This window comes from Tachyglossus aculeatus, chromosome 7 (genome assembly GCF_015852505.1).
Source record: "Tachyglossus aculeatus isolate mTacAcu1 chromosome 7, mTacAcu1.pri, whole genome shotgun sequence".
NCBI lineage: Eukaryota > Metazoa > Chordata > Mammalia > Monotremata > Tachyglossidae > Tachyglossus > Tachyglossus aculeatus.
In genome coordinates this window covers 31,158,879-31,186,477 of record NC_052072.1, presented here as the reverse complement: position 1 = coordinate 31,186,477, position 27,599 = coordinate 31,158,879, and the positions used below count along the sequence as shown (strand labels likewise).

The following is a 27,599-nucleotide window of genomic DNA, read 5'->3' as shown; positions in this document are numbered from 1 at the left end:
ACCACTGAGATGTCTGATCAAGGATCTTTCAGATTTCTTTAACAAGCTCATAGACTCCAGGCAGCTGTTGTAATCATTTATTTTCAGAACAGAAATCTTCTGACAACTTCCTAGATATTATTGATAATAATACTCCTACAAAACTTCCTTTCCCTACAAATCATGCTGAACAAAAAATTGAAAATATGCAATAGCCACACTCTCACTTGACAGGGGAAGAACAAAAGACTAGTCATTTTACTGGATTTACTTGGTAGGTATTTTATCAGAGGAAAGAGGGAGGAAGGCATACTATTTTGGTCTCCTATGCAAGGCTAAACTAAAGCACTTTTATGCTTGTTAGGGAAGGAGAAGCAGAAAGAAGGAAGGAAAGGAGAGAAAGAGGAAAATATTTTCCCCAAGATCTGACTTGGTCTCCAATCAATTATTCAGTCAATCAATGGTATTTATTGAGTGCTTTCTAGGTGCACGGCACTGTACTAAGCACTTGGAAGAAGGCAGTATTTGGTAGACATGATTCTTGGCCTCAAGGAGTTTTCAGTCTAAAGGTGGAAGACAGACATTAAGATAAATTATAGCTAGGGAAAGCAGCAGAGGATAAGGAGGATTTATTCATCTGTTCCCATCAAGTAAACAAATGAAAAGCACCTTGCCTACAAAATATTTAGGCCCTCAAAACTGGTAAGATATATCAATCAATGGCATATATTGATTCAGTTACACTCAGTCTTTCTTATGAGGTTTTATGCTGAAAGAATTCCTTTAGTATGCTATGCTTAATAACATCCCACCTCTGTGCTTCTGTACGGCAAAGTTTTATTCTGTAAGAACGGAGATGTCTGCGCAGTCAGAAGAGGAAGGCATCAGATAAGAAAGTGACAAAAGAGTGAGTCTCTTACCTCCATCCTCACAGTCCTCAGGAGCTTTGGCTTTCTTACAGAGCCGGGGGTCTAGCCAGGTGGTTGTCTTGGTGTTGTGGCTGTAAAGTCGAAACTCCAATCAAAAACAGCAGTGCATGGAAGGAAGGCGGTAGTTCAAACACAAAGAATAAATACGACTACAGTAAGGACCCTTTTATGTTTGCAGACCTGCGTCCAGTTCACATCTCAGGTTTAAAAATCTTGCAGTACTCATATTTTTTTTTGCTTTAAAAGGGCAGTGTGAGAAAGGCTATTGTCTCTTCCCCACTCAAGAACCTCCAATGGTTGTCCATACACCTCTACATCGAACAGAAACTCCTTGGCATCCGCTCTGCACATAGTAAGCGCTTAACAAATGCCATCATTATTATTATTATTATTTAAAGCACTCAATCTCCTTGCCCCCTACTACCTCACCTTGCTACTCCCCTACTACAATCCAGCCCACACACTTCATTCCTCTAATGCCAATTTACTTGCTGTACCCCAATCCTGTCTATATTGCCACCAGCCTCTTGCCCACCCACCCTACCTCTGGCTTGGTATGCCCTCCCTTTTCTTATCTGATAAATAATAACTCTCCCCACCTCCTTCCCTTCCCCACAGCACCTGCATATATGTATATATGTCTGTACATATTTATTACTCTATTTATTTATTTATTTTACTTGTACATATCTATTCTATTTATTTTATTTTGCTAGTATGTTTGGTTTTGTTCTCTGTCTTCCCCTTTCAGACTGTGAGCCCACTGTTGGGTAGGGACTGTCTCTCTATGTTGCCAACTTGTACTTCCCAAGCGCTTAGTACAGTGCTCTGCACCCAGTAAGCGCTCAATAAATACAATTGATTGATTGATTAAAGCCTTATTGAGAAGCAGCAGGGCATAGTGGATACAGCACATGCCTGTGAGTCAGAAGGTCACAGGTTCTAATCCTGGTTCCTCCGCCTGCCTGCTGTGAGACCTTGGGCAAGTCACTTCACTTCTCTGTGCCTGTTACCTCATCTGTAAAATGTGGATTGAGACAGGGACTGTGTCCAACCCGTTTTGCTTGTAACCCCCAGCGCTTAGTACAGTGCCTGGCACATAGTAAGCACTTAAATACCATTACTATTATTATTATTGAAGGCCCCCTCCTATAAAAGGTAGAGAAGCAGCATGGCTCAGTGGAAAGAGTACGGGCTTTGGAGTCAGAGGTCATGGGTTCAAATCCCAGCTCCGCCAATTGTCAGCTGTGTGACTTTGGGCAAGTCACTTCACTTCTCTGGGCCTCAGTTCCCTCATCTGTAAAACGGGGATTAAGACTGTGAGCCCCCCATGGGATAACCTGATCACCTTGTAACCTCCCCAGTGTTTAGAGCCTCCCCAGCGCTTAGTAAGTGCTTAATAAATGTCATCATTATTATTGTTATTGTTATTATTATTATAAGAGGGCTTCCCTTACAAGGCCTCCATTTCCTCTTTTCCCACTCCTTTCTGCGTCACCCTGACTTGCTCTCTTTTTTCGCTCCCCATAACCCCTACCAGCCCCACAGCACTTATGTACATATCCATAATTTCTTTATTTATATTACATCTTTCTCCCCTTGGAGACTGTAAGCTCACTGTGGGCAGGAAATATGTCTGTTATATTGTTGGGTTGTACTCTCCCAAGTGTTTAGTATAATGCCCTGTACACAGTAAGCACACAATAAATACAATTGGTTGAACAGGAAGATACCTCTAAAGGTGTCGCCCAAGAATGCGGAATTATAAATATTTACCTATCAAAAAATATTTTACCATTTTCTGTTCACAGCCACACATCCTGCAGCATGCCCACTGGAAAATAAGCAGTCTTGCTGAACTGAATTGAAAGGTTTGGTTACATCTCTCTCAAAAAAATCTTTGTCTTTCAGTGCACAGTAAAACTTATAAATTCAGGTCTGCTATAAACCCCATTATAGTGCTCTTCCCTTAAAGCTCTTTCTCAACAGTGCTACTGGATTTTAAAGCAGTGCTATTTTATTTGCAGTTTTTAATTTTTGGAGTGCACTTTCCATTCCAAGTAATTCTGCAAAGTTGAGCTCCACTCTCTCTGAAGTACTTTGACTAACTTGAATAGAGTGATTATAGCCCACTTCAGTTTAGCACAGATAACAGCACACCTAGTTAGCATAGATAATGACGTCTCTAAGATGCTTTTCTGCTCAGTAGGATGTAAAATATAGCACTTTGAAAATTTACGGTACTTCATCTATGTACTCCCCTCCCCCCCCAAAAAATCTAATTTTAAATCTTCTATTATTGGTATATTTGATAAAGAAATGACATTTGTGTTTTTTAAGCAAAGCTTAAACATATTGTCTGAGTCACTTTTGGGGATGTTGGGAATACATGAATACTTTTTACATTATTTCCTATAGTCTAAAGGAATCTATTCTTTGCTTAATACTCTTTCATTTCACACTATTTTCATGGAAGCACTTGAGAGCACTAGCAGGTGTACAGTATTACTTGTGCTCTGGAAGGCATTTACTGAGCCTTCAATGGCACTATTGAGTGTTTACTATGTATACAGCACTGTTCTATGCATTTTGGACAGCTTTACTGTGCCGTGATCAACGCCCTGCACATATGTACACAATCCTACACCAAATCTACTCATGTCAGTGTGGATTATTTTATGACCAGGACAGATATGCACTGAGGAAAGAATGCTCCCTAATCTTTCATTACCACTTTATCCAAACTGCATAGTGAAAACATGCACTATGGCAGAGTGGACTACATCATTCATTCATTCAATCGTATTTATTGAGCGCTTACTGTGTGCAGAGCACCGTACTAAGCGCTTGGGAAGTACAAATCGGCAACAAATAGAGACGGTCCCTACTCAACAGCAGGTTCACAGTCAACTGAACTCAGTGATTTCACAGAACTGAATACACTGCACAAAGCACTAAATTCAACGGAAAACAGAAGGGCAGAACAAGTGAATCAGGCACATTTGGAGATGTACAGCCCTTCAAATTTGCAACAGGAGGGATCCGAAGATGCTTTGAGTCAGTCTCATTTATTAACGTAATTACGGGACAGGGTCAGGCTGGGTCACCCTGCACCAGTCACCAAACAATACGGTCATATTGCCCGACACACTAATTACAAAAACTACATGGGACAAAATAAGAAAAGGCATAAAACGGTTGAGGTGACAGCAAAGTGTAACCTAAAGCTGAGATGATAGCAAAATGTAACCTAAAGCTACCATCTGAGGATAAAAAAAGATTAAAAGCTATCTTTCCTCCGCATTAGTTATGTTCAGAGCTCTCCAATCATCCAACCTAAGTATTAGAGCGGCCCAGGGAGGTATTTAACTTGTCCTGCGGCTAGTTTTCAGAAGATGTACAGGAGGTCAGACTGACTCTGGCCAGTTGGCCAGGCAAATTTTTGATATGACAGACTAACGGGCAGGGTCTCTGGGTTGGAATGGTGAGTGGGGCTCCAGGAACAGGGCTTTAAGGGATTGGTAATGAGTGATGTTATTAGCCTTACTGAACGCCTATCTCCTCCAAGAGGCCTTCCCTGACTAAGCCCTCTTCTCCTTTTCTTCAACTCCCTTCTGTGTCGCCCTGACTTGCTCCCATTATTCATCTCCCCTCCCAGCCCCACAGCACTTATTTACAGATCTGTAGTTTATGTATGTATATTAATGCTTGTCTCCCGCTCTAGAATGTGAATCTGTTGTAGGCAGGGAACTGTTACGTTGTACTCTCCACGCGCTTAGTAATGTGCTCAGCACATAGTAAGCACTCAATAAACATGATTGGCAGACTGAATGAGTGAGCATTGAGCAAAGGATTACAGTGGAACTCTGTTGTTGGCTGTCGGTGCTCCTTTTCTCGGCCACTCCAGCTTTGAAAGAGAGCAGGCTACTACTCCGAAGGACACTAAATCAGTGCCCACCGAGACAGTCCAACTCTGATAAAAGGGAACTGCCTACTGACTAGAACACGAGTGATGCTATTAGCCTTACTGAACGCCATCTCCTCCAAGAGGCCTTCCCTGACTAAGCCCTCTTCTCCTTTTCTTCAACTCCCTTCTGCGTCGCCCTGACTTGCTCCCTTTATTCATCTCCCCTCCCAGCCCCACAGCACTTATTTACAGATCTGTAGTTTACGTATGTATATTAACGCTTGTCTCCCGCTCTAGAATGTGAATAATCTGTTGTAGGCAGGGAACTGTTATGTTGTACTCTCCATGCGCTTAGTAAAGTGCTCTGCACATAGTAAGCACTCAATAAACATGATTGGCAGACTGAATGACTGAGCGTTGAGCAAAGGATGAGAGTGGAACTCTGTTGTTGGCTGTCGGTGCTCCTTTTCTCGGCCACTCCAGCTTTGAAAGAGAGCAGGCTACTACTCCGAAGGACACTAAATCAGTGCCCACCGAGACAGTCCAACTCTGATAAAAGGGAACTGCCTACTGACTAGAACACGAGTGATGCTATTAGCCTTACTGAATGCCTATCTCCTCCAAGAGGCCTTCCCTGACTAAGCCCTCTTCTCCTCTTCTTCAACTCCCTTCTGTGTCGCCCTGACTTGCTCCCATTATTCATCTCCCCTCCCAGCCCCACAGCACTTATTTACAGATCTGTAGTTTATGTATATATATTAATGCCTGTCTCCCGCTCTAGAATGTGAATCTGTTATAGGCAGGGAACTGTCACGTTGTACTCTCCACGCGCTTATTAAAGTGCTCAGCACATAGTAAGCACTCAATAAACATGATTGACAGACTGAATGACTGAGCATTGAGCAAAGGGTGACAGTGGAACTCTGTTGTTGGCTGTCGGTGCTCCTTTTCTCGGCCACTCCAGCTTTGAAAGAGAGCAGGCTACTACTCCGAAGGACACTAAATCAGTGCCCACCGAGACAGTCCAACTCTGGTAAAAGGGAACTGCCTACTGACTAGAACACAGGCTTGGGAGTCAGAAGGCCATGGGTTCTAATCCCGGCTCCACCACTTCATTCATTCAGTCATATTTATTGAGCGCTTACTATGTGCAAAGCACTGTTCTAAGCGCTGGGGGGACACAAGGGGATGAGGCTGTCCCACGTGGGGCTCACAGTCTTCATCCCCAGTTTACAGATGAGGTCACTGAGGCTCAGAGAAGTGAAGTGACTTGGCCCAAGGTCACACAGCAGACAGGTGGCGGAGCCGGGATTCGAACCCATGACCTCTGACTCCAAAGCCCGTGCTCTTCCCACTGAGCCACGCCGCTTCTCTGGTGTGTGACCTGCGGCAAGTCACTTCACTTCTCCATGCCGCAGTTCCCTCATCTGGAAAATGAAAATTAAGGCTGTGAGCCCTGTGTGGGACAGGGACTGTGTCCAACCCGATTATCTCGTATCTACCCCAGCGCTTAGAAGAGGGCACGGCACATAGTAAGTGCTTAACAAATACCATTATTATTATTATAATTAATAACTGAGAGACTTGGAAATATCAGTGCTTTCCAGGGCATGAGAACCATGGGTTCATGAAGACATGGGGGCATTTAGAGAAACAGTTCTCTGCAAATTGCAGAAAACCTGGCAATTGTGCCAATTTACACACATTTTTACTAAGAACAAGTACAGCATCTGTGGCCCAGTGGAAACCAGTAAAGCAGTATGGAGAAGCAGTGTGTCCTAGTGGAAAAAGCACAGGGCTGGGAGTCAGAAGACCTGGGTTCTAATCCCGGTTTTGCCACTTGCCTGCTGCTTTGGTTATTGTGTATCATCATCATCATCAATATATCAAACACTGTTCTAAGAGCTGGGGTAAATATAAGTTAATCAAGGCAGGCACAGTCCCTCTCCAACAATAGGCTGGCAGTCTAAGTCGGAGGGGGAACAGGCAATGAATCCCCACTGTACAGATGAGAAAACTGAGGCACAGACAAGTTAAGTGATTTGCCTAAGGTCACACAGCAGGCAACTGGGAGAGCTGGAATTAGAACCCATGTACTCTGACTCTTAGGACTGTGCTCTTTCCATTCGCAACCCTGCTCCTCTAGAACAAAACCTAAGGAAGCAAACTCACATTACATTCTCCACTACTGTGAATAATCTACATTTTTTTTTTTAACTACGGTATTTGTAAAGTGCATACTATGCGTCAAGGGCTGTTTTAAGTGCTGTGGTAGATACACGGTAATGGAGCCAGATACAGTTCCTGTCCCACATGGCAAGGAAAACCGGTATTGAGCCCCCATTTTACAGTTGAGGGAACTGAGGCACAGAGAAGTTAACAGTGACTAAAACAGAGTGTGGAAAAAGTGCTTCTGTTTGTGAACCTGAGAAACACTAATAACTGTGGTAATCCCGGTTTTGCCACTTGCCTGCTGCATTGGTTACTGTGTATCAAACACTGTTCTAAGAGCTGGGGTAAATATAAGTTAATCAAGGCAGGCACAGTCCTTCTCCAACAATAGGCTCAGTAAGCGCTCAATAAATATGATTACTCTATTGATTTATTTTACTTGTACATATTTATTCTATTTATTTTATTCTGTTAATATGTTTGGTTTTGTTCTCTGTCTCCCCCTTCTAGACGGTGAGCCCACTGTTGGGTAGGGACCGTCTCTATATAATAATAATAATGATGATGGCATTTATTAAGCGCTTACTATGTGCAAAGCACTGTTCTAAGCGCTGGGGATGTTACAAGGTGATCAGGTTGTCCCACGTGGGGCTCACAGTCTCAATCCCCATTTTACAGGTGAGGGAACTGAGGCCCAGAGAAGTGAAGTGACTGGCCCAAAGTCACCCAGCTGACAATTGGCGGAGCCGGGGTTTGAACCCACGACCTCTGACTCCAAAGCCCGGGCTCTTCTCCACTGAGCCACGCTGCTTCTCTATATGTTGCCAACTTGTACTTCCCAAGCGCTTAGTACAGTGCTCTGCACACAGTAAGCGCTCGATAAATATGATTACTCTCTGTGGTAGGTGTTAAGTACTTACTAGCAGACTAGCAGCCGAGCTGGGATTAGAATCCAGGTCCTCTGGCGCCCAGGCCACTGCTCTAGCCACTAAGCCACACTGCTGTTTGGTGCAACGTACATGTACCCAATTCTCATCTCTAGTAGACCTACTAACCCTGCCTTTTGGCAGGCTAGTCCAGTGCCCATTTATGCCGCATCATTATAGTTTCTTACTCCCATAATATTTGACCCACTGGGTCTCTACATATTAAATGCGAGTTCTATAAAACTGAAATCTGTTAACTTCTAAGACAAATCAAAGTAAGGGCCCTGAATAGTAATTAACCTCTTAATGCGTAATACCCAGAGATGGCTCCGCCACTTACCTACTGTGTGACCTTGGAAGAGTCACGTGACGCCTCTGTGCCTCAGTTTCCTCATCTGTAATACCTGATCACTTAGACTTGGAGCCTTCTGTGGGACAGGGATCGTATCTGACCCGATTACCTTTTAGCTACTCTAGTGCTTTGGTACAGTGTTCGGCATATTCACTTCATTCAATCATATCCACCTTGTACTTCCTAAGCGCTTAGTACAGTGCTCTGCACACAGTAAGCGCGCAATAAATATGACTGATTGATTTAATAATAATAATAATAACGATGGCATTTATTAAGCACTTACTATGTGCAAAGCACTGTTCTAAGCGCTGGGGAGGTTACAAGGTGATCAGATTGTCCCACGGGGGGCTCACGGTCTTAATCCCCATTTTACAGATGAGGTAACTGAGGCACAGAGAAGTGAAGTGACTTGCCCAAAGTCACACAGCTGACAATTGGTGGAGCACTAACTGCGTGCAGAGCACTGTACTAGGCGCTCGTAAGTTCTTAACACACATCACAGTTGTTATTATTTATCAGTTAGGTTCATAAACCCACTGCACTGAGAATGGCAAAAACATGGAAAGCACTTTTTCCATACCCTATTTAAATCAACAGGGGCTGAACCTGTTTCTGCCTTAGAGATTCTAGTTTTCAAAAAAAGATCACCTTTTTACTAAACCTCATTATCTCCTCAGAAATTCAGGCTACTAAATAAGTCACTGAAAACAGGTGGACTGAACAGCAAGAGCGCTAGCTTTCAGCTGGAAGACTTTAGAACAAAAACAGTCTTTTGATCTGTACCATGGAGATAAACGGAAGCTTTTAAAAAGGTTTTAACAAAGTAAGAGCTTACAAATTCCACAATAACCTATGTCTACTTACTCAATGAAATAGATCATTCCAGTGTCAGTGTAGGCCATTTCCCAGTTCTTAGGCAGAGGCTCCAAGCTTTCATCTCTTGTCAGATAATTTCGGAAGTCCATGGAGCTGTTGGTCTGGTTGTAACTAGGAACTGTCTTCATCCAATCGGAAGAATCTGAATATCTATCTTTATTTTCTGTGATTATTTGGAGCAGAGCACCATGAAAAATGGATAAATTAACATTTTCCCCTCAAAGAACTTTGAGCCTTCACCTAAAACGAAATGTATAACACCACCTACTCTCCCAAGCGCTTAGAACAGTGCTTTGCACCCAGAAAGCGCTCAATAAATGCAACTGAATATTTGATTGTAGATTTCTAACAGCTCTTGGTTGTAGTCCTTAAGACTGAAAAAAAATTTACTGAATGATTTGCCAAATACCATTTTCCTTGAATGCTTTCTGGCTTTAGCTTGAAAAAAAAAATCAACCTTGAAGTAGATCTAATATAGCTATAGAAGGCTTATAACAGTGCTTTGCACTCAGAAAGCACTCAATAAATGCAACTGAATATTTGATTGTAGATTTCTAATAGCTCTTGGTTGTAGTCCTTAAAACTGAAAGAAAATTTACTGAATGATTTGCCAAATACCATTTTCCTTGAATGCTTTCTGGCTTTAGTTTGAAAAAAAAATCAACCTAGAAATAGATCTAATATAGCTATAGAAGGCTTATATCAATCAGTTGTATTTATTGAGTGCTTACTATGTGCAGAGCACTGTTCTAAGTGCTTGGGAGAGTACAATATAGCAAAGATGCTGCCCACAACAAGCTCACAGTCTGGAGGGGGGAGACAGTCATTAACACACATTAAAAAAAAATGGACATGCAAATAAGTGCTTTATGGCTGAGGGAGGGGTGAATAAAAGGTGCAAATCCAAATGCAAGGGTGGCAGAGAAGGGAGTGGGAAAAGAGGAAATGAGGGCTTAGCCAGGGAAGGAAGGCTTCCTGGAGGAGATGTGCTTTTAATAAGGGTTTGAAGGTAGAGAGAGTGATGCTCTGTCAGATATGAAGAGGAAGGGCATTCCAGGAAAGAGGAAGGACATGGGTGAGGGGCCGGCAGGGAAATAAAGGAGATCAAGGTACAGTGAGTAGGTTGGCATTAGAGGAGCAAAATGTGTGGGCTGGGCTGTAGTATGAAATAGTATGAAACCAGCGAGGTAAGGGAACGGGGGAAAAGTGATTGAGTGCTTTAAAGTTTATGGTAAGGAAATTCTAACTGATACAGAGGTGGATGGGCAACCACTGGAGGTTCTTGAGGCGTGGGGATACATGGACTGAATAGTTTTGTAGAAAAGTAATCCGGGCGGCAGAGTAAAGTGTGAAATGAATTGGGGAAGAGACAGGAGGTAGGGAGATCATCAAAGAAGCTGATGTGGTAATCAAGACAGGAGAGGATAAGTGCTTGAATTAAGTAGTAATAGTCTGAAGAGAAAGGGGTAGATTTTAGCAATGTTGTAAAGGTTGAAACTTCAGGATTTGGCGATAGATTGAATCCGTGGGTTGAGTGAGAGAGATGACTTGAGGCAATGCCAAGGTTGTCTACAGTGATGGGAAAGTCACGGGGAGATGGGATTTGGGTAGGAATATGAGGTATCCAAGTAGAGATGACCTGAAGGCAGGAGGAAATATGAGACTGCAGAGGCAGAGACAGATCAGGGTTGGAGATGTAGATTTGGGAATCATCCACGTAGAGAGGACAGTTGAATTCATGGGAGTGAATGAGTTCCCCTAGGGAGTGGGTACAGATGGAGAATAGAAGGGGATCCAAAACATCATATAACATTATAACCTCATATAATACTATATCAATTTATAATTTGGCTTTGTATACTAAAGAGGTGGAATAAAGTAATGCTTTCTTACAGTCAGAGAGGATTGCTTCAGGAGAAAATATAATCCAATTATTGGCAGCATATCCTAATTTAGTTGTCCGAAGATTTCACAATCTATGCCCTTTTCTCTCACTTCTCACTAATTTAAACATGTTAAAAAAGATTCGATTAGCCATAGCCCCAAATACAGCCCTCGGCTTATGCTTTCCTAGATATTTCACAGCTATATTTTCAAAATAAACTGCTTAAATACAAACGCAATCCAAACATAGGACACTCTTCCTATTACACTGAATATCAGAATATTGTACCACTGCCCCTTCTCATGTGGTACTGACCTGAAACCCCGCTGCCATTAACAGCTTCCTTATCTTCTTCTTCATCTTCCTCAGGAAGAGAACTATCCATTTTTTGCATTTTGCTGACTGATGTGGTTCTTTTTCGTTGGGATTCTGTGTCAAAATCATTATCAAAGAGCACCTGGTCAACTGGATCTGATTGAAAGGGGCTAGGTTCTGCTGGAGGCTTGGGAGTTCCATAAAAGTTTCCTGGTAGGGAGAGAAAAAAGCAACAATTATGAGACCTGATCATTAACGGGCATCTCATCTAGCACATATAACTTATAGCCCGTCCTTGACCTTTAACAGTGGAGTTTTAATTTGTGTTTACTGGCTTTAATCAAACCCAGACATCATATTTCTGAAAAACCTATGATTCACTAAAATCTATACCAACTGCAAGCCTGAATTTTTTAATGCTAATTTATACACATGAATGTTTTAGTATAAGATAAAATCAGGGGAAATTGGTAGGAGAAAAGGAGGGTGTATTTTATAATATGCTCCATAATTAACTTTTCTGGAGAAACCAGCAAACTGGGCAAGTTGAAATCAAGAGCAAGCTCCACATAATATCTATTTACCCAGAACCCATTTTTAAAAGTGATTTCTTGGCATCCTGTCCTTGTCATTTCATCAGACACTTTAGTGGACAAATAGAAAATGCCTCAGCGTAACTTCATATTGGACCCACACATGGGAAAGTGGAAAACGTTTCAACTTCAATATGCTAAATTGCCAAGATCAGCAGCTTTCCAGTAAAAATAAAAGCTTTAGAACATGATTAAAACAATTGGTTTTCTTCTCTTAATTAACCGTACAACTCTCATTTGGAAGTCAAATTCAGAGGAAAAGCGTTGGTCGGGGCTTTGTTTAACCTAACGGTAAGTTCTAAAATTATACAATAAAGACCATCATTATTCTAATATTATGATGGTAAAGTGAGTGGAATACACTTTATAGGTTTATCTCAAGCAAAGTATCTGGCTCTTTGGAAGAGTGTTGATGAGATGGGAATAATGACAAAGCCTCTCTAATGCGACTTTAGGACAGAGAACCTGCTTGAAAGAATTTCTCGTAGTGATAATGGTTTGCTTAGCGCTATTCTCTCTCTCCTCCCTGCTGGCTATGTTTCTGTTGCGAATGTGATGAATGAGTAGTTGGGTAAGGGTGAAGTGTACTGCAAATTGCACACAAGTTTTTTTTATTATTCTATAGGGCCCATTTATGGCTGAAGTGACTGCAGCATAATGGTGCTGTGCTGTGGTGCAATAATACCGTAGGACACAGTTGCCTTGTTACACAATGAGGTCTTTCCTGCTCACATTAACCAGCTAAATTCGGCATTCTTGTTTCTATCCACCTAAGCTGTTCATAAATATTCACCACTCATGACATAGCCCCAGCAGGCATTCCCCTATTTGCAGAGCCAGGACTATAACCCAGGTCTTCTGATCCCCAGCTGCTCTTTCTTCTAGACCAAAAGCAGCGCTATCTTGAGTAAAGGAGAATTAATTACCATGGTCCAAAGCCCAGGATGAGGAAACAGCCTCCAGAAAAACTCTTCTAGGTAACAGTTTTAGGCTTCTATTTTACATTAGTTCAAAGGGAAATTTAGTAAATTGAGCTAGGACTACATTGATGTCCCAGAGATAGGGACACTTTCTGACCAGAAGGTTGAATTTAAATAAGCTCTTCAAATGCAGAGAAACAATGGGGAGGCTACCCTTTGATTTTCCCTGGATGGCTGATGAAAGAGCAATATGGAGCATCATGAACCTTCAGGGAAGAGTTTTTCAGACTCTGAGACTTTCAAAACGACTGATGACCTTAGGTTGGCTTTAGGAAGCAAAGCACTTTCCTTTCTGAAAGTGGATAAGTATATATTAGCCATATTCTATGAAGAGGCTACTGAAAGTGAAGTTCCCTTTTTGAATGGCATTTGTTAAGTGCTTACTATGTGTCAAACACTGTCCTAAGCAGTGGAGTAGATACAAAAGTGAAGTCCATTTTTTGAATGGCATTTGTTAAGTGCTTACTATGTGTCAAACACTGTCCTAAACAGTGGACAAGTTAATTAGGTTGGACATAGTCCCTATAATAATAATTCTGGTATTTGGTGCATGCTTACTACGTGCCAAGCCTGTTCTGGGTGCTAGGATGGATACAGAACAATCAGGTCATACGGAGTCTCCATCCCACAGTGGGCTCCCAGTTGCAAGTGCCTAGTTGAGAGAGGTGAGTGAAGGGAAAATTAGGCTTAGTCAGGGAAGTCCTCTTGGAAGAGATGTGGTTTAATAAGGCTCTGAAGATGGAGAGAGTGATGGTCTGTTGTTTATAAAGGGGGAGGGAGTTCCAGGCCAGAGATACGACATGGTGGAGGAGTTGGTGCTGAGATAGACGAGATCCAAGTACAGTGAGTGAGTGGCATTACAGGAATGAATTGCGCGGACTGGGTTGGAGTAAGAAATCAGCAAGATAAGGTAGGAGGGATTGAGCGCTTTAAAGCCAATGCATGGAATTTCTGTTTGATGCAGAGGTTCTGGAGGTTCCTGAAGCGTGGAAAGCCTTGGATTGGACCTTTTTTTAGAAAACTGAACTGGGCAGCAGACTCAAGTATGGACTGGAAAGGGGAGAAGCTTATTACAATAATAACCTTATAAATTCCTGTAGTTTACAGTTATGGGGAGTGAGGCACAAAGAGGCTATATTTCTTATCCCAAATAGCAGAGCAAGTGCACGATGGACTGGGGGGTGGGGGAAACCTGATTTTGACCCCTGACTCTATGCTTATATATTAGAACATAATGCACTTCAATTTAAGACTATTCTGAAACCTGTTGGGGCTCTGCAAGAAGAAAATATAAACCCAACAGGGCATTTTCCGAATTTATGGACTACATGATGTTTCCTATGGCATGTACTACAAACGTTGGCACTCTTCACGGCTTTTATGTTTGAGACTATTCTTTGAGAACAAAATGTACTACCGTCTGTTAACTAAAGATAGATACTCAATGTGTTCATTATTTAAATGTTAAATAGCAAGTAATTAAAATATAATGTCCTTTGCAGTTCCTTCCTGGGCTTCTCAGCACTAACTGCATTATATTTTGGAATTTTAAAAAAATATGAGCCATTCATTGAATTGGCTTTAATGTTGCTTTCAGATCTACACTGCTACATGGTTCAAAAAGGCTGCATGAGATGAAAAAATGGTTCCGTCACATAACTTAAAAACATCAATGTTCATTTTCAGGGATATAAAAAGGCAGAACATAATGCAGGATATTTAAATACATTTAAAATGTACTAAAATGCTTTAAAAATCTATATCAAACAAGACTTCTGTTACTGGATATTGCATAACATAAGGACTATTTTACAATCAATTATGCAGAAATCTAAACTACTCCAAAGGATATGCAGTAGAGGGGACTGTGACACTTTTAGCCAAATGAACACAGCTAGGACACAGCAGGGAAATGGAATGGTACTTCAATCAGCGATGCTAACCACAGAGCTATGGTGCACTAATAAGCCCTGCACTTCATGAAATTGATAACTAAGATGATTAAACTTCAGCCAACCTGGGGAGAATATCTGCTTTTAGGTTTGGAAACATGTCAAAAAGCATTTCAACGTCAGGAAGAACTGATGTAAAGAACTTAGATTCATTCATTCATTCATTCAATCAATCATATTTATTGAACGCTTACTATGTGCAGATGAGTGTATTAAGCACTTGGGAAGTACAAGTTGGCAACATATAGAGACGGTCCCTACCCAATAACGGGCTCACAGTCTAGAAGGGGGAGACAGACAACAAAGCAAAACGTGGAGACAGAGGTGTCAAAACCGTCAGAATAAGATTCCCGGTGTCAGTATCATCATCTGTGCTGTACACTGGCTATATAACATGCTGATATATCATTTACCTTTTAGACTGTGAGCCCACTGTTGGGTAGGGACTGTCTCTATATGTTGCCAATTTGTACTTCCCAAGCGCTTAGTACAGTGCTCTGCACATAGTAAGAGCTCAATAAATACAATTGATGATGATGATTTACCTTTTTCAAGTGCTCAGGATATATCTACCGCTCCACTCTTCAAAAAACCTTCGATGACTTCCTTTTACACCAAACAAAAACTCTTCTTGATTGGCTCCCGGGTCAACCAGCCCTCCCCACGTTACAAATGGGCAGTTCTCATCACCTGCTGCTCTCCAGCTCACCTTGAAGTACCTCAGCGACGGCTCGGGACGCCCGACGCGGAGCCGAGCGAGGGACCATGGCCGAGACCGACCCCAAGACGGTGCAGGACCTCACCGCCGTGTTTACAGACGAGGTCACTGAGGCCCAGAGAAGTTGTGCCGTGCCCAAAGTCACACAGCTGACGAGTGGCAGAGCCTGGATTTGAACCCCTGACCTCTGAATCCCAAGCCTGGGCTCTTTCCAGGGAGCCACGCTGCTTTTTTGTCAGTATCATCATCATCATCAATCGTATTTATTGAGCGCTTACTATGTGCAGAGCACTGTACTAAGCGCTTGGGAAGTACAAATTGGCAACATATAGAGACAGTCCCTACCCAACAGTGGGCTCACAGTCTAAAAGGGGGAGACAGAGAACAAAACCAAACATACTAACAAAATAAAATAAATAGAATAGATATGCACAAATAGAATAAATAAATAAGAGTAAAAACTATGTACAAACATATATACATATATACAGGTGCTGTGGGGAAGGGAAGGAGGTAAGATGGGGGGGATGGAGAGGGGGACGAGGGGGAGAGGAAGGAAGGGGCTCAGTCTGGGAAGGCCTCCTGGAGGAGGTGAGCTCTCAGCAGGGCCTTGAAGGGAGGAAGAGAGCTAGTTTGTTTGGTTTTTTTGTGTCTCCCCCTTCTAGACTGTGAGCCCGCTGTTGGGTAGGGACTGTCTCTGTGTGTTGCCGACTTGTACTTCCCAAGCGCTTAGTATAGTGCTCTGCACACAGTGAGCGCTCAATAAATACGATTGATTGATTAACCGATTCCTTTGCTCTTGACCTGGAACTCCCTCCTCCCCCAAATCTGCCTTGTCTCTTCATCTTCGAAGCGCTGTCAGTAAGCCATTCCCACTAATTCACAACAACTCAACAACCACCCTTAGCACTTCTGTCTTTTTTATCCTCTCCTCAGTGATTACAAACCTGTATTTGCACTGAAATATGCACTGATTTATTTGGTTTTATTTCATCCTGATATACTTGGACTACGTCCTCTTATGTCTTTGTTGTTCTTCTTGAGCACACCATTTAATGATAATAATAATGATGGCATTTATTAAGCGCTTACTATGTGCAAAGCACTGTTCTAAGCGCTGCGGAGGTTACCAGGTGATCAGGTTGTCCCACAGGGGGCTCAGTCTTCATCCCCATTTTACAGATGAGGTACCTGAGGCACAGAGAAGTGAAGTGACTTGCCCGAAGTCACACAGCTGACAATTGGCAGAGCTGGGATTTGAACCCATGACCTCTGACTCCAAAGCCCGTGCTCCTTCCACTGAGCCACGCTGCTTGAACATAATTTCTAACTTTCTCCTATTATACTGTGAGGTCCTTGAAGGCAGGCACAGGGTCTCTTACAATAATGAGGCCTGAGGTGGTGGTGATGATAAGAATCATAGTGGGACTTGTTCAGGGCTTATTATGGGCAAATCCCTGCAATAGTGCTGGGGTAGATACTAACAATACTAACACAGTCTTTTAGACTGTGAGCCCACTGTTGGGTAGGGACTGTCTCTATTTATTTGTACATATCTATTCTATTTATTTTATTTTGTTAGTATGTTTGGTTTTGTTCTCTGTCTCCCCCTTTTAGGCTGTGAGCCCACAGTTGGGTAGGGACTGTCTCTATATGTTGCCAATTTGTATTTCCCAAGCACTTAGTACAGTGCTCTGCACATAGTAAGCGCTCAATAAATACGATTGATGATGATGATGATGATAACAATCACGTCGAACATACTCGCTGGCTCATATGTGAGTAGAGAAGCAGCGTGGCTCAGTGGAGAAGAGCACGGGCTTTGGAGTCAGAGGTCATGGGTTCAAACCCCGGCTCTGCCAATTGTCAGCTGTGTGACTTTGGGCAAGTCACTTAACTTCTCTGTGCCTCAGCTGCCTCATCTGTAAAATGGGGATTGAGACTGTGAGCCCCACGTGGGACAACCTGATCACCTTGTGACATCCCCAGCGCTTAGAACAGTGCTTTGCACATAGTAAGCGCTTAATAAATGCCATCATCATCATCATCATCATGCGGATCACAACCTATGTAAAATGAAGAACAGGTCTCGAATCGCCATTTTCCATATGAGAGAGGTTATGCCACTTGCCCATGGTCACACAGCAGGCACGTGGCAGAGCCGGGACTAGAACCCAAGCCCTCTGATTCCCAACCTTGTGCTTTTTCCAATAGGCCACATTTGCTTCTGTTGTACATTCCCTGGATTGTACATTCCCAGCTGCTAGGTACAGTTCTTGGCACAGTCTCAATAACTGATTGTTTAGATTGTGAGCACAGTATGAGACAGACACTAGGTCTGCTCTTGCTATCTTGTTTCTACTCCAACACTTATTGCAGTGCTTTGTGCCTAGTAAGTGTGCTAAATACCATAATTAACAATAACAGCAGCTGGCCTGACCTAAATAATGGCCTAAGACAGGCCAGTGATAACGGTTATTTATTGGCCTGTCCTAAGGCCATGGATGTTTAGAAGTTTCCAACCAGAGCCAGAAATTTCAATCAACAGGCAGGGCCTCAGAATGGCTCGCGTACCATTGCGGCGATTATGGCTGCTGTTGAGAAAGTAATTGGCAGTGGTGAGGTCGTCGCTTTGTCCACCCTGCTCCTTACACTGTCACAACCGCCGCTTCCCCTCTGGGCTGGGCTGTTACACATCTCACCACCTCGAGAATGACAACATCGTCCTGGATCTTGCCTTATATATGGAAGATAACGGGACTTGTGTCTGTTTGTTGTTGTACTGTACTCTTCCAAGTGTTTTGCACAGTGCTCTGCCCACAGTAAGCGCTCAGTAAATACAAATAAACGAACGCTGAAATTTGGGACCAGGTTACCCAATAAGACGGCACGGGTCGGCCTTCAACCTGGATTAAAATGAAACGTTTACTAGTGTGCTGGATTGCCTTTTAGAATACTATTAGGCCTATGATTCTTTATGCAATGAGGTATTTGGTGAGGTAATTGTGACTTTCCTGGGTATTTATTAATCCACTAATTTTAGTCCTGCAACTCACAAAACTCCCAATCAAATTCAAATTACCGAGAAAAAGAAAAGCCGCAACGGTTTATATTGGCTCAGATGTTCTTTCAAGTTTTTAATGCTGTTCAGGTAACCTTCTCGATATGATTTTCTTATACGGAGTAACATACCATCATAGGTTCCACTTTCTAACAATGCTCCACTCTCCTCCAGTGCTTTGAACTGTTCAACAGGAATGAAATTATAGTCGACCCCCGGGACTTCACCATCCCTAGGGGCCCTTGTAGTACCTAGGAGCGAAAAAAAAAATTAAGAAAGAAAGAAAGAAAAAGAGAAGTATCAAGTTGTCCAAAGTTTCGCAACATATTCAGTGGGACCGGGAATATAGTTTGCAGAAAACCTAGAAAAAATACAGACCCTGAGGTATTATTGGGGGTTTTGTTGGTTTTTTTTATAGTATTTGTTAAGCGCTTACTATGACTAAGCACTCGGGTAAATACAAACTAATCACGTTGGACACAGATAATGTATCAAATGGGGCTCACAATTTTAATCCCCCATTTTTCAGATTATATAACTGCGGCACAGAGAAGTTAAGTCAAGGTCACACAGCAGACAAGTGGCAGAATCAGGATTAGAACCCAGGTCTTTCTGATTCCACTCAGCCCTGCTGTTTCTCAATATTGCTTCTGGCTGATCCAAGACAAAAAACTGCCATTACGATGCAAAACTAGGACAATAAAATGATTTACGGATTAAAAATGGCTTTTAAACAATAAACTAGGTTTTCTAATTCTTTAAAAGTTACAACTCAGGATTTGAGTGGTAAGGGATGCTTATCCATCACTGAGAAACAAATCCCAGTCCCTTTCAACCTCAATGAACAGAGGCAATTCTCAATTATCCTAGCTCATGAAGATGTTGCAAACACTGCATTACTGAAGAGTGTCTAATTAGAAAGAAAACTTCATTTTCAAAAAAGTCTCTGCCACATCCCTCTAAATAAATACTTCCTCCAACACAGCAACAACTCACTTAAGTGGAATGGGAATTTAGTGGTTTTCTCCCTTTCTCCTTAAAAAAGACTTTTGTAATCATTCCCCTTATCATCATCTTCTTCAAATGATTAACATGCCAGAAAAGAATCATTTTTTTGAAATTTAGTGTTACCAGAAGTAGGCATTTTAGCAATGAGCATTATTTTCACAATGAGCATTAAAGGAAAGCAAAGTTATGGCTGACAAGAGATTCCTCATGAAAAGTCATCATAAACATTATCTAATTAAAATAAATTTCTGTTACTCTGAGCAGATATGCAAGTATAAGTTATTGAGGTTGTTTTTTTTCCAAGCTCGGCTACAACTCGAGACATTTTGAAAAGGACGAGAAAAAAAAAATCAACTGTAATGAGGGACTATTGATCACATATAAATATTTACTTCTACAGTGAAATAACTGAAATAAAGGGCACTAAAAGATGTTTCTCTTTTAGAAAAGGAAAATATTAACATTTTTTTCCAATTACTCCACAACATTTTCCCACAAAATATTCTCTCCCCTTCATTGAACATGTCTTGAAACAACCCCTTGGAATTAATTATAATTATAATACTTCATCTACTTGTTTATCTCTCTAGTGCTCTTAGAAAATCAGCAATCTTTCATCTATCGAGAGGGACTATATGAATTTCATTTTGATGTCGATCAGCTTGGGCATGTGGGGCTGTTTTTAGTTCAATCAATTTAATTACGCATTCTTCTGTAGTTTATTAAAAGGGCCGGTAGAATGTAAAGCAGCTGCTATCTCACGGAGTATTTCTGAGACAGTGATGTGTGTGGACATCCTCCCAAATGGGAAAATACTCCTCGGCGTAAACCAGGGGAGCAGTATCTCAAGGAAGGTCTCCTATTAACCAGCCAAGCCCACCCCTCAAAAACCTAGACCAGCTCTAGCACTCCGCAGGGGCCGCAGTCAAGTCTGGAAAAGCCGAAGAATGGTACCTGGATGAAGATGGGGTGGGTTCAAGGGAGAAGGTTTTCCAGTCGAGAAAGAGATGCCCTGGAAATCTGAGTCCAGCTTCTAACCTAGCTTCAGATCTGAGGCTTCACAGGTGCAGGCATCAGTCTCGCTTCTCACCAGAGAGAGAAGATCCTAATTTACGGTTCTCAAGAGGACCGGAACCTCCAGGTTGAGGAGGGAGAAGTGATGGGACAAAGCTTCTTTAGGGTGATGTGATGATTCAACACTCCCCAGGGAGAGAGGTAGTTATGATTATACAATGCTAGTGCCCCTTCTTGATGCCGCTTACCCTACTTATGGTGAATTTGTTACTGAAAGAGACTTTCACCCACATAAGAGTACTTCTTCCCCTCTGTGTGCTGCAGGTGCTCTTTGGCGTTTTCTCCAAGTGTATTTGGAGCTCCTCTTATACTTACACGGGATGGTTCTCAAGTAGAGATTGTCTCTGATCACCTGCTGGAGTTTGTGATCGATGGATCCTTTCTGGAACTGAAGGCTCAGATAATGACGCAAGTCTTTATTGATGACTTTTCCTACAAAAGACAAAGGCAACTGATTGGATGATTGGAGATCAAACATTTATTAGGCTATTAAAACACCACTAACGGTGAGGTCAAGTGATTAAGATTCCGCTAATGATAATGCTTTTAACAGGAAAACTGACCCCTGACATATAATAATAACTATTAATAATAATTATGGTATTTGTTAAGTGGTTACTTAGTGCCAAACACTGTTCTAAGCACTGGGGTAAATATGAGGTGATCAGGTTGGACACAGTCAACCGCATGGGCTCACAGTCTTAATTCTTATTTTACAAATGACAAAATACAGATTTTACAGATTACAAAATAAATATTTTACTTATTTATTTATTTATTATTTATTTGTTTATTTTGCTTATTTACTTATACAAATACAAAATACAGATTTTACAGATACAAAATAAATATTTTATTTATTTATTTATTTATTGTACTTGTACATATCTATTCTATTTATTTTACTTTGTTAGTATGTTTGGTTTTGTTCTCTGTCTCCCCCTTTTAGACTGTAAGCCCACTGCTGGGTAGGGACTGTCTCTATATGTTGCCAAACTTGTACTTCCCAAGCGCTTAGTACTGTACTTAGTACAGTGCTCTGCACATAGTAAGCGCTCAATAAATACGATTGATGATGTACTAAGCGCTTGGGAAGTACAAATTGGCAACATATAGAGACAGTCCCTACCCAACAGTGGGCTCACAGTGTGCCTCAGTTACCTCATCTCATCATCATCAATCGTATTTATTGAGCGCTTACTGTGTGCAGAGCACTGTACTAAGTACAGTGCTCTGCACACAGTAAGCGCTCAATAAATACGATTGGTGATGATGATGATGATGGAGTGACTTGGCCAAGGTCACACAGCAGACAACTGGCAGAGATGGGATTAGAACCCAGGTCCTTCTGACTCCCGAGGCTGTGTTCTATCCACTACACCAAATGTCTGAGCATAGATACAACTGGAAAAGCTATACTATTTAGTTATCAGCAAACTTCAACCAGCCAATTCTTAAATACTACCAAACCCAACTTTTATTACAGAATTAGCAGAAGCATTGTGGCCTAGTGGCAAGACTATGGGCCTGAGAGTCAAAAGACCTGGTTTCTAATTCTGGCTCTGCCAACCTACCTGCTGTGTGACCTTGGGTAAGTCACTTACACTTCTTTGTGCTTCAGCATCCTCATCCATTCAAGTGGGGGTTGAATTATCTGTTCTCCCTCCCCCTTAGACTGTGAACCCCTTGTGGAGCAAGAACCTTGTCCAACCGTTTTATATATATATTTTATATATACAGTATACATATATACAGTACCTGTATATATATATATATATATATGTTTGTACATATTTGTTACTCTATTTATTTTACTTGTACATATCTATTCTATTTATTTTATTTTGTTAGTATGTTTGGTTTTGTTCTCTGTCTCCCCCTTTTAGACTGTGAGCCCACTGCTGGGTAGGGACTGTCTCTATATGTTGCCAACTTGTACTTCCCAAGCGCTTAGTACAGTGCTCTGCACACAGTAAGCGCTCAATAAATACGATTGATGATGATGATGATATATTATATGTAGCACTTAGATACAGTTATTACAAGCAGATGAGGAAAGCTGATTTTCCATCCACATATTTCTAATGAGGAAAACTGGCTTGTATTACTATCTGGTTGTTAAATAGAAATGCAAAACACTACCATCTGCTGCATGAGGTTTACTCCTGTAGCTTGACAGTGGTGTGTGAATCTGAAGTGAGTGGAGGAATTGATTGCAAATGAGTGTACTAGGAGGTACTGTGAGAAGATGAGAGAAAAACTCAAGTCAGATTCTGTGGCAACCAGTTGAACTAAGGCACCAAAGAAAGGACAACCCAAAGATAACCTTCAATACTCAACGTCAAATAAATGAACAAAAAAACCCAGCAATCAAGTCTTGCTTATCTTTCCTGCTGCAATCCTACAAAGCACTTTAAACTGGGAATGGCAAAAGTAAACGCATCCCTACAGACCTGAAAACAGAATGTAACGGAATCAACTTGGGATGACATTTTGTTTTCTTATTTGGGATTCCCCCAAATGTTAAAACCAGTTCTCCTATAGCACATGCTTTCAGTGTTGGGTAGGAGTGGATAGAATGCTGTTGGAGAATTGAGAAATGTTCTTTCCACACCAAGTCACTGTCTGGATACAAACTGGTGCAATTAAATGCAATGTACAAAGAAATGGTGGTGCACAAGTGTGTTGTAATTATTATATACATATTATATATGCATTATAATGCAATTTTTCTGTTACATAAGACTCTTCAGAAGCACAACTACAGGAATAACCCAGGTTACAACCATCCCACTATACAAGCACCCCAGGAATGCAACCTGTACTATGTATATACCCAACAAGCCCAGAAATTCCTAGCCAACATTTAAGTACATCCCTCCCCACCTGGGTTGAGATTAAGTCTCTGGATCTTGGAGGAAACTCTTTTCACAGTTGTGTTAGATTTTCAGAGCTTTGAAGAGCTGAGTACATAACAAAAAATGCTGCTGAACAGAGGCAACTCAATCTAGAAATGAAAGAATCAATGGTATCTACTCAGCGCTTACAATGTGCAGAGCACTACACTAAGCGCTTGAGAGTACAACGGAATTGGCAGACATATTCCCTACATTAACTACATCTCGGTCAGCTGATACAATGCATTGCTGCAAGATGGAACAGATCCTGAAAATTAAGAAGTTATGGTTTCTCCACAACCGGCTAAAATTTTAGGTTTGAAAGCCTTGCATCAATTTAAGAAAGTGGATGAACCTATGAATATGACTGAATTAGACCTTAATGGAGAGAGGAATCCAAAGACAGGCAATAGTGTTCAGAAGCAGTTAGCTTGCAGAAAGGTGCTTTAAGAAAATGACAGCTCTTCGACTTTAGGTTGGGCAAATGTGTGATTGAAGTTGAAAAACCATTACCACGCTAGAAAAGCTTTCACATCACAGTCTCCTGCAGAGACAAACACTCATATTATAATTCTCATTTAAAGTTGTCAAGCTATGATTTGAAATACTTTAACAGAGATGAAACCAAAGGCTAGTGATATTGATCATTCCAATGGCATATGAAAGGATTTCATTACGACTTCACCAGAGGTTTCGGAACAGATCTCAATTTATAACATCTAAGTCATTGGGAAAACACATTCCCGTGAGGCAGCAGTTCACAGCCCAACCTGACCCTAAAGCAAACCACAGAGTTTCATCAGTCCCAGAGAACTTCTATGCTTTTAGTAAATTTGCCTACCCATTAACTAGGTACCTGATGACGTGGAGAGAAACACAGTGGAAAACTGAACCGAAAATGCCTCCAAGTCTTATGGGAGGATAACAGAATTTGGCAATTACAGACCATCAGACTTCAAACCAAACTGCAGATCTCCAAAGCTTAGCTGGTGAGCAACCTTTTATACACCTCTGAGACCATTTCCTACCTCAGATGGCCCATGTGACTCTCAAGCAGTTGCATTATACTACTACTGACTGATTCATACTCAACATTAAATGCCAACAGTGGGGTCCTAATTAAAGTAACGCTCCTAGTTTTGGATGAGACTTGAGTAACAGGGTGCTACCAGATTACCCCAGGTGCTGTGTAGTGAACTGAGGTGGATGTTTGTATGTAAAGATTGCGAAGGACCTGGGTTGTAATCCTGGCTCCACCATTTGCTTACTGTGTGACCCTGAGCAAGTCACTTAACTTCTTTGTGCTTCAGTTACCTTATCTGCAAAATGGGGATTAAAACTGTCGGCCTGATGTGGGGCAGGGATGGTGTCCAACCCAATTTGTTGGTATCCACCCCAATGCTTAATAATGTGCTCAGAATGTAAGAAGCACTTAACAAATGTCATAAAGACAGAGACACAGAGATAGAGAGAGAGAGAGAGAGAGAGAGCGAGAGGAGGGGTTGCTCTCCAATAAGCAGAAATTCCAAGGAACTTGAGAGTCCAAGAAGCACGTTTCAAAAATGGTAACAGATGCCACACGTTGCAATGGCTAATTTTTACACCACACTTGACAAGAAGCGTCAGTTACATTTAGGTTTATTGAGCCTCACCCACACGCAGAATATCCCTTCAGTAGCACCATCTTTGAATATTATAGTTATATACATATATTATGTAAGAACTGCTGTTTAGAAACTTTTCAAGGATGAAGTGAAATTCCTAGTTTTTGAAACAGTCATTTCAAGTTGTTGGAATTTGGCTGCTTCCTTTTGTATGTGGCTTCATCGACAAAAACACGTGCTTTTCCATAAAGATGCAAAGCTATTTGATATTAAAATAAACCTTAATCCTTTCCTTTGTGGTTCAGATTCCGACACCCACTTACCCACACGGCCCCAATCTTATCTTTAACAGATTTTATAAGACATTCATATAACATTCTTCCACCTCAAGAATTGAACAATAGGATAAAGTACATAAATTCAATTTGTAAGTTCACCGAACCCTGGTTGATTTGTTCTGTGGGAAGAAAACTTGACAATAGATTGCTTTGTTCCTATCGGTCAGAAGGCTGAAGCATTAGAACAACGGCACAGTAATTTGTGCGTTAAAGGGGCAATGGGTATCTGGCAACATGACAGATGTGCTAATGACACCTGACAGAAATGTCACAAGGAAATAATTGCAAATGGTCTTCCTGTAGAGCACAGTGATTTGTTTTCATAAAAAATATTTTCTTTAAATCCAAGACTGCTGAGTTCTAGCTGATGAAAAACCTAGTTCACAGATGAATGATTCATTTGCTTAGTTCGAGTGAAGAAAAATGCACTAAATATATCTTGAGATAGATTTTGGGGGGGTTTTTTGGAGTTTGTTCTGTTAATAAGGATCCATCTTGTCTCTCCCTTTGAAATGTGTAAAACTCCAGATGAGATCAAAATGGACCAGACTGTACAATTGTAATATGAATTGACAAGGAGCTCTACGTGAAAGCAAACCGGCTGCAATGCCAGCCCAAAACACAGAGAAATTGTAACGCCTATTGTGGAGGTAAATCACTTAAAACGAATATGGAGAAACAAGGCTCAGGCTACCTGTGGAGAGTTTGCCAATCTTTGACAAGCAGTGTGGCTTAGTGGAAAGAGCCCGGGCTTGGGAGTCAGAGGTCGTGGGTTCTAATCCCAGCTCTGCCACTTGTCTGCTGTGTGACCTTGGGCAAGTCACTTCTCTGGGCCTCAGTTAGTTCATCTGTAAAATGGAGATTAAGACTGTGAGCCCCACGTGGGACAACCTGATTACCTTGAACAACCAAGAACAGTGCCTGGCACAAAAGTTAACACTAAAAAAAATACCATTATTATTATTATTTCAGCAAAATGATTTATAATTTTTGGCAAGGATTGCTTCAATTCCTGCTCCTGGATTTCTAGATAAAAGAAACCCGCTTACTCGTTCCACCTACAACTGGCCAGGAAATTTAAAACAGTCGCACTGAGATTTTTAACCAAGGATATCTGTCTCTTTTACCCTAATTTACACCATTAGCTTGGTAGTTGAAAAATGCTATCTTACTACCTCTTTAGTGGAGAGTCTTGCCAGGATAAACCAGCTACTCTCAAACTGTAAAATGTCTTGATGCCCCAAGAGCCCTTAATTGTGCTTTGGAGCTCTTTTATTTTTAACTTCTTGGAATTTTTTTTCTCGTTGGATTGTACTGGATTTAATCAAGCAATCAATCTTATTTATTGAGCATTTACTGTGTGTACAGCACTTGGGAAAGTACAACAGAGTTGGTAGGCATTCCCTGCCCACAAAGAGTTTACAATCCAGAAGGGGAGACGGATAGTGCCAGAAATTACAGATATGTACAGACGTGCTGTGGGGGGTGAAGGTGGGGTGAATAAAGGGTGTGTACATTTCTGGATTTAGTCAGAAATATACGCATTTACTGAAGTGGTTTCATATGTTCTGTATTTATGTCAGGAAATCAGCAGCGTGGCTCAGTGGAAAGAGCACGGGCTTTGGAGTCAGAGGTCATGGGTTTGAATCCCGGCTCCGCCACGTCTGCTGTGTGACCTTGGGCAAGTTACTTAACTTCTCTGAGCCTCAGTTACCTCATCTGTAAAATGGGGATTAAGACTGTGAGCCCCACGTGGGACAACCTGATCACTTTATACCCCCCCCAGCGCTTAGAACAGTGCTTTGCACATAGTAAGCGCTTAACAAATGCCAACATTATTATTATTATTATTATTATTATTATTATTATTATTATTATTATTATTATTATAATGTCATAGAATAATAAATCTGGAAAGACACCGAGAGATATCCTCTCCCTCTAGACTGTAAACTCACTGTGGACAGGAAGAGTGTCTGTTAAATTGTTATATTGTACTATCCCCCAAGCACTTAATACATTGCCCTGCA

The 27,599-nt window shown here is 41.5% G+C and overlaps 1 protein-coding gene across 3 annotated transcripts in view; it reads right to left on the bottom strand.

Annotated features, from left to right (window-relative positions):
* Window positions 1–27,599, bottom strand: part of MAGI3 (membrane associated guanylate kinase, WW and PDZ domain containing 3) — a 189,931-nt gene that overhangs the window by 67,067 nt on the left and 95,265 nt on the right. For all 3 annotated transcript variants that reach the window (XM_038749323.1, XM_038749324.1, XM_038749325.1), the window contains exons 2-6: window positions 21,046–21,162; window positions 18,780–18,899; window positions 11,345–11,554; window positions 9,133–9,307; window positions 900–979 (exon numbers count right to left, since the gene is read on the bottom strand). In XM_038749323.1, the coding sequence (XP_038605251.1) occupies window positions 900–979; window positions 9,133–9,307; window positions 11,345–11,554; window positions 18,780–18,899; window positions 21,046–21,162 (702 nt within the window). The remainder of the gene's footprint in view (window positions 1–899; window positions 980–9,132; window positions 9,308–11,344; window positions 11,555–18,779; window positions 18,900–21,045; window positions 21,163–27,599) is intronic.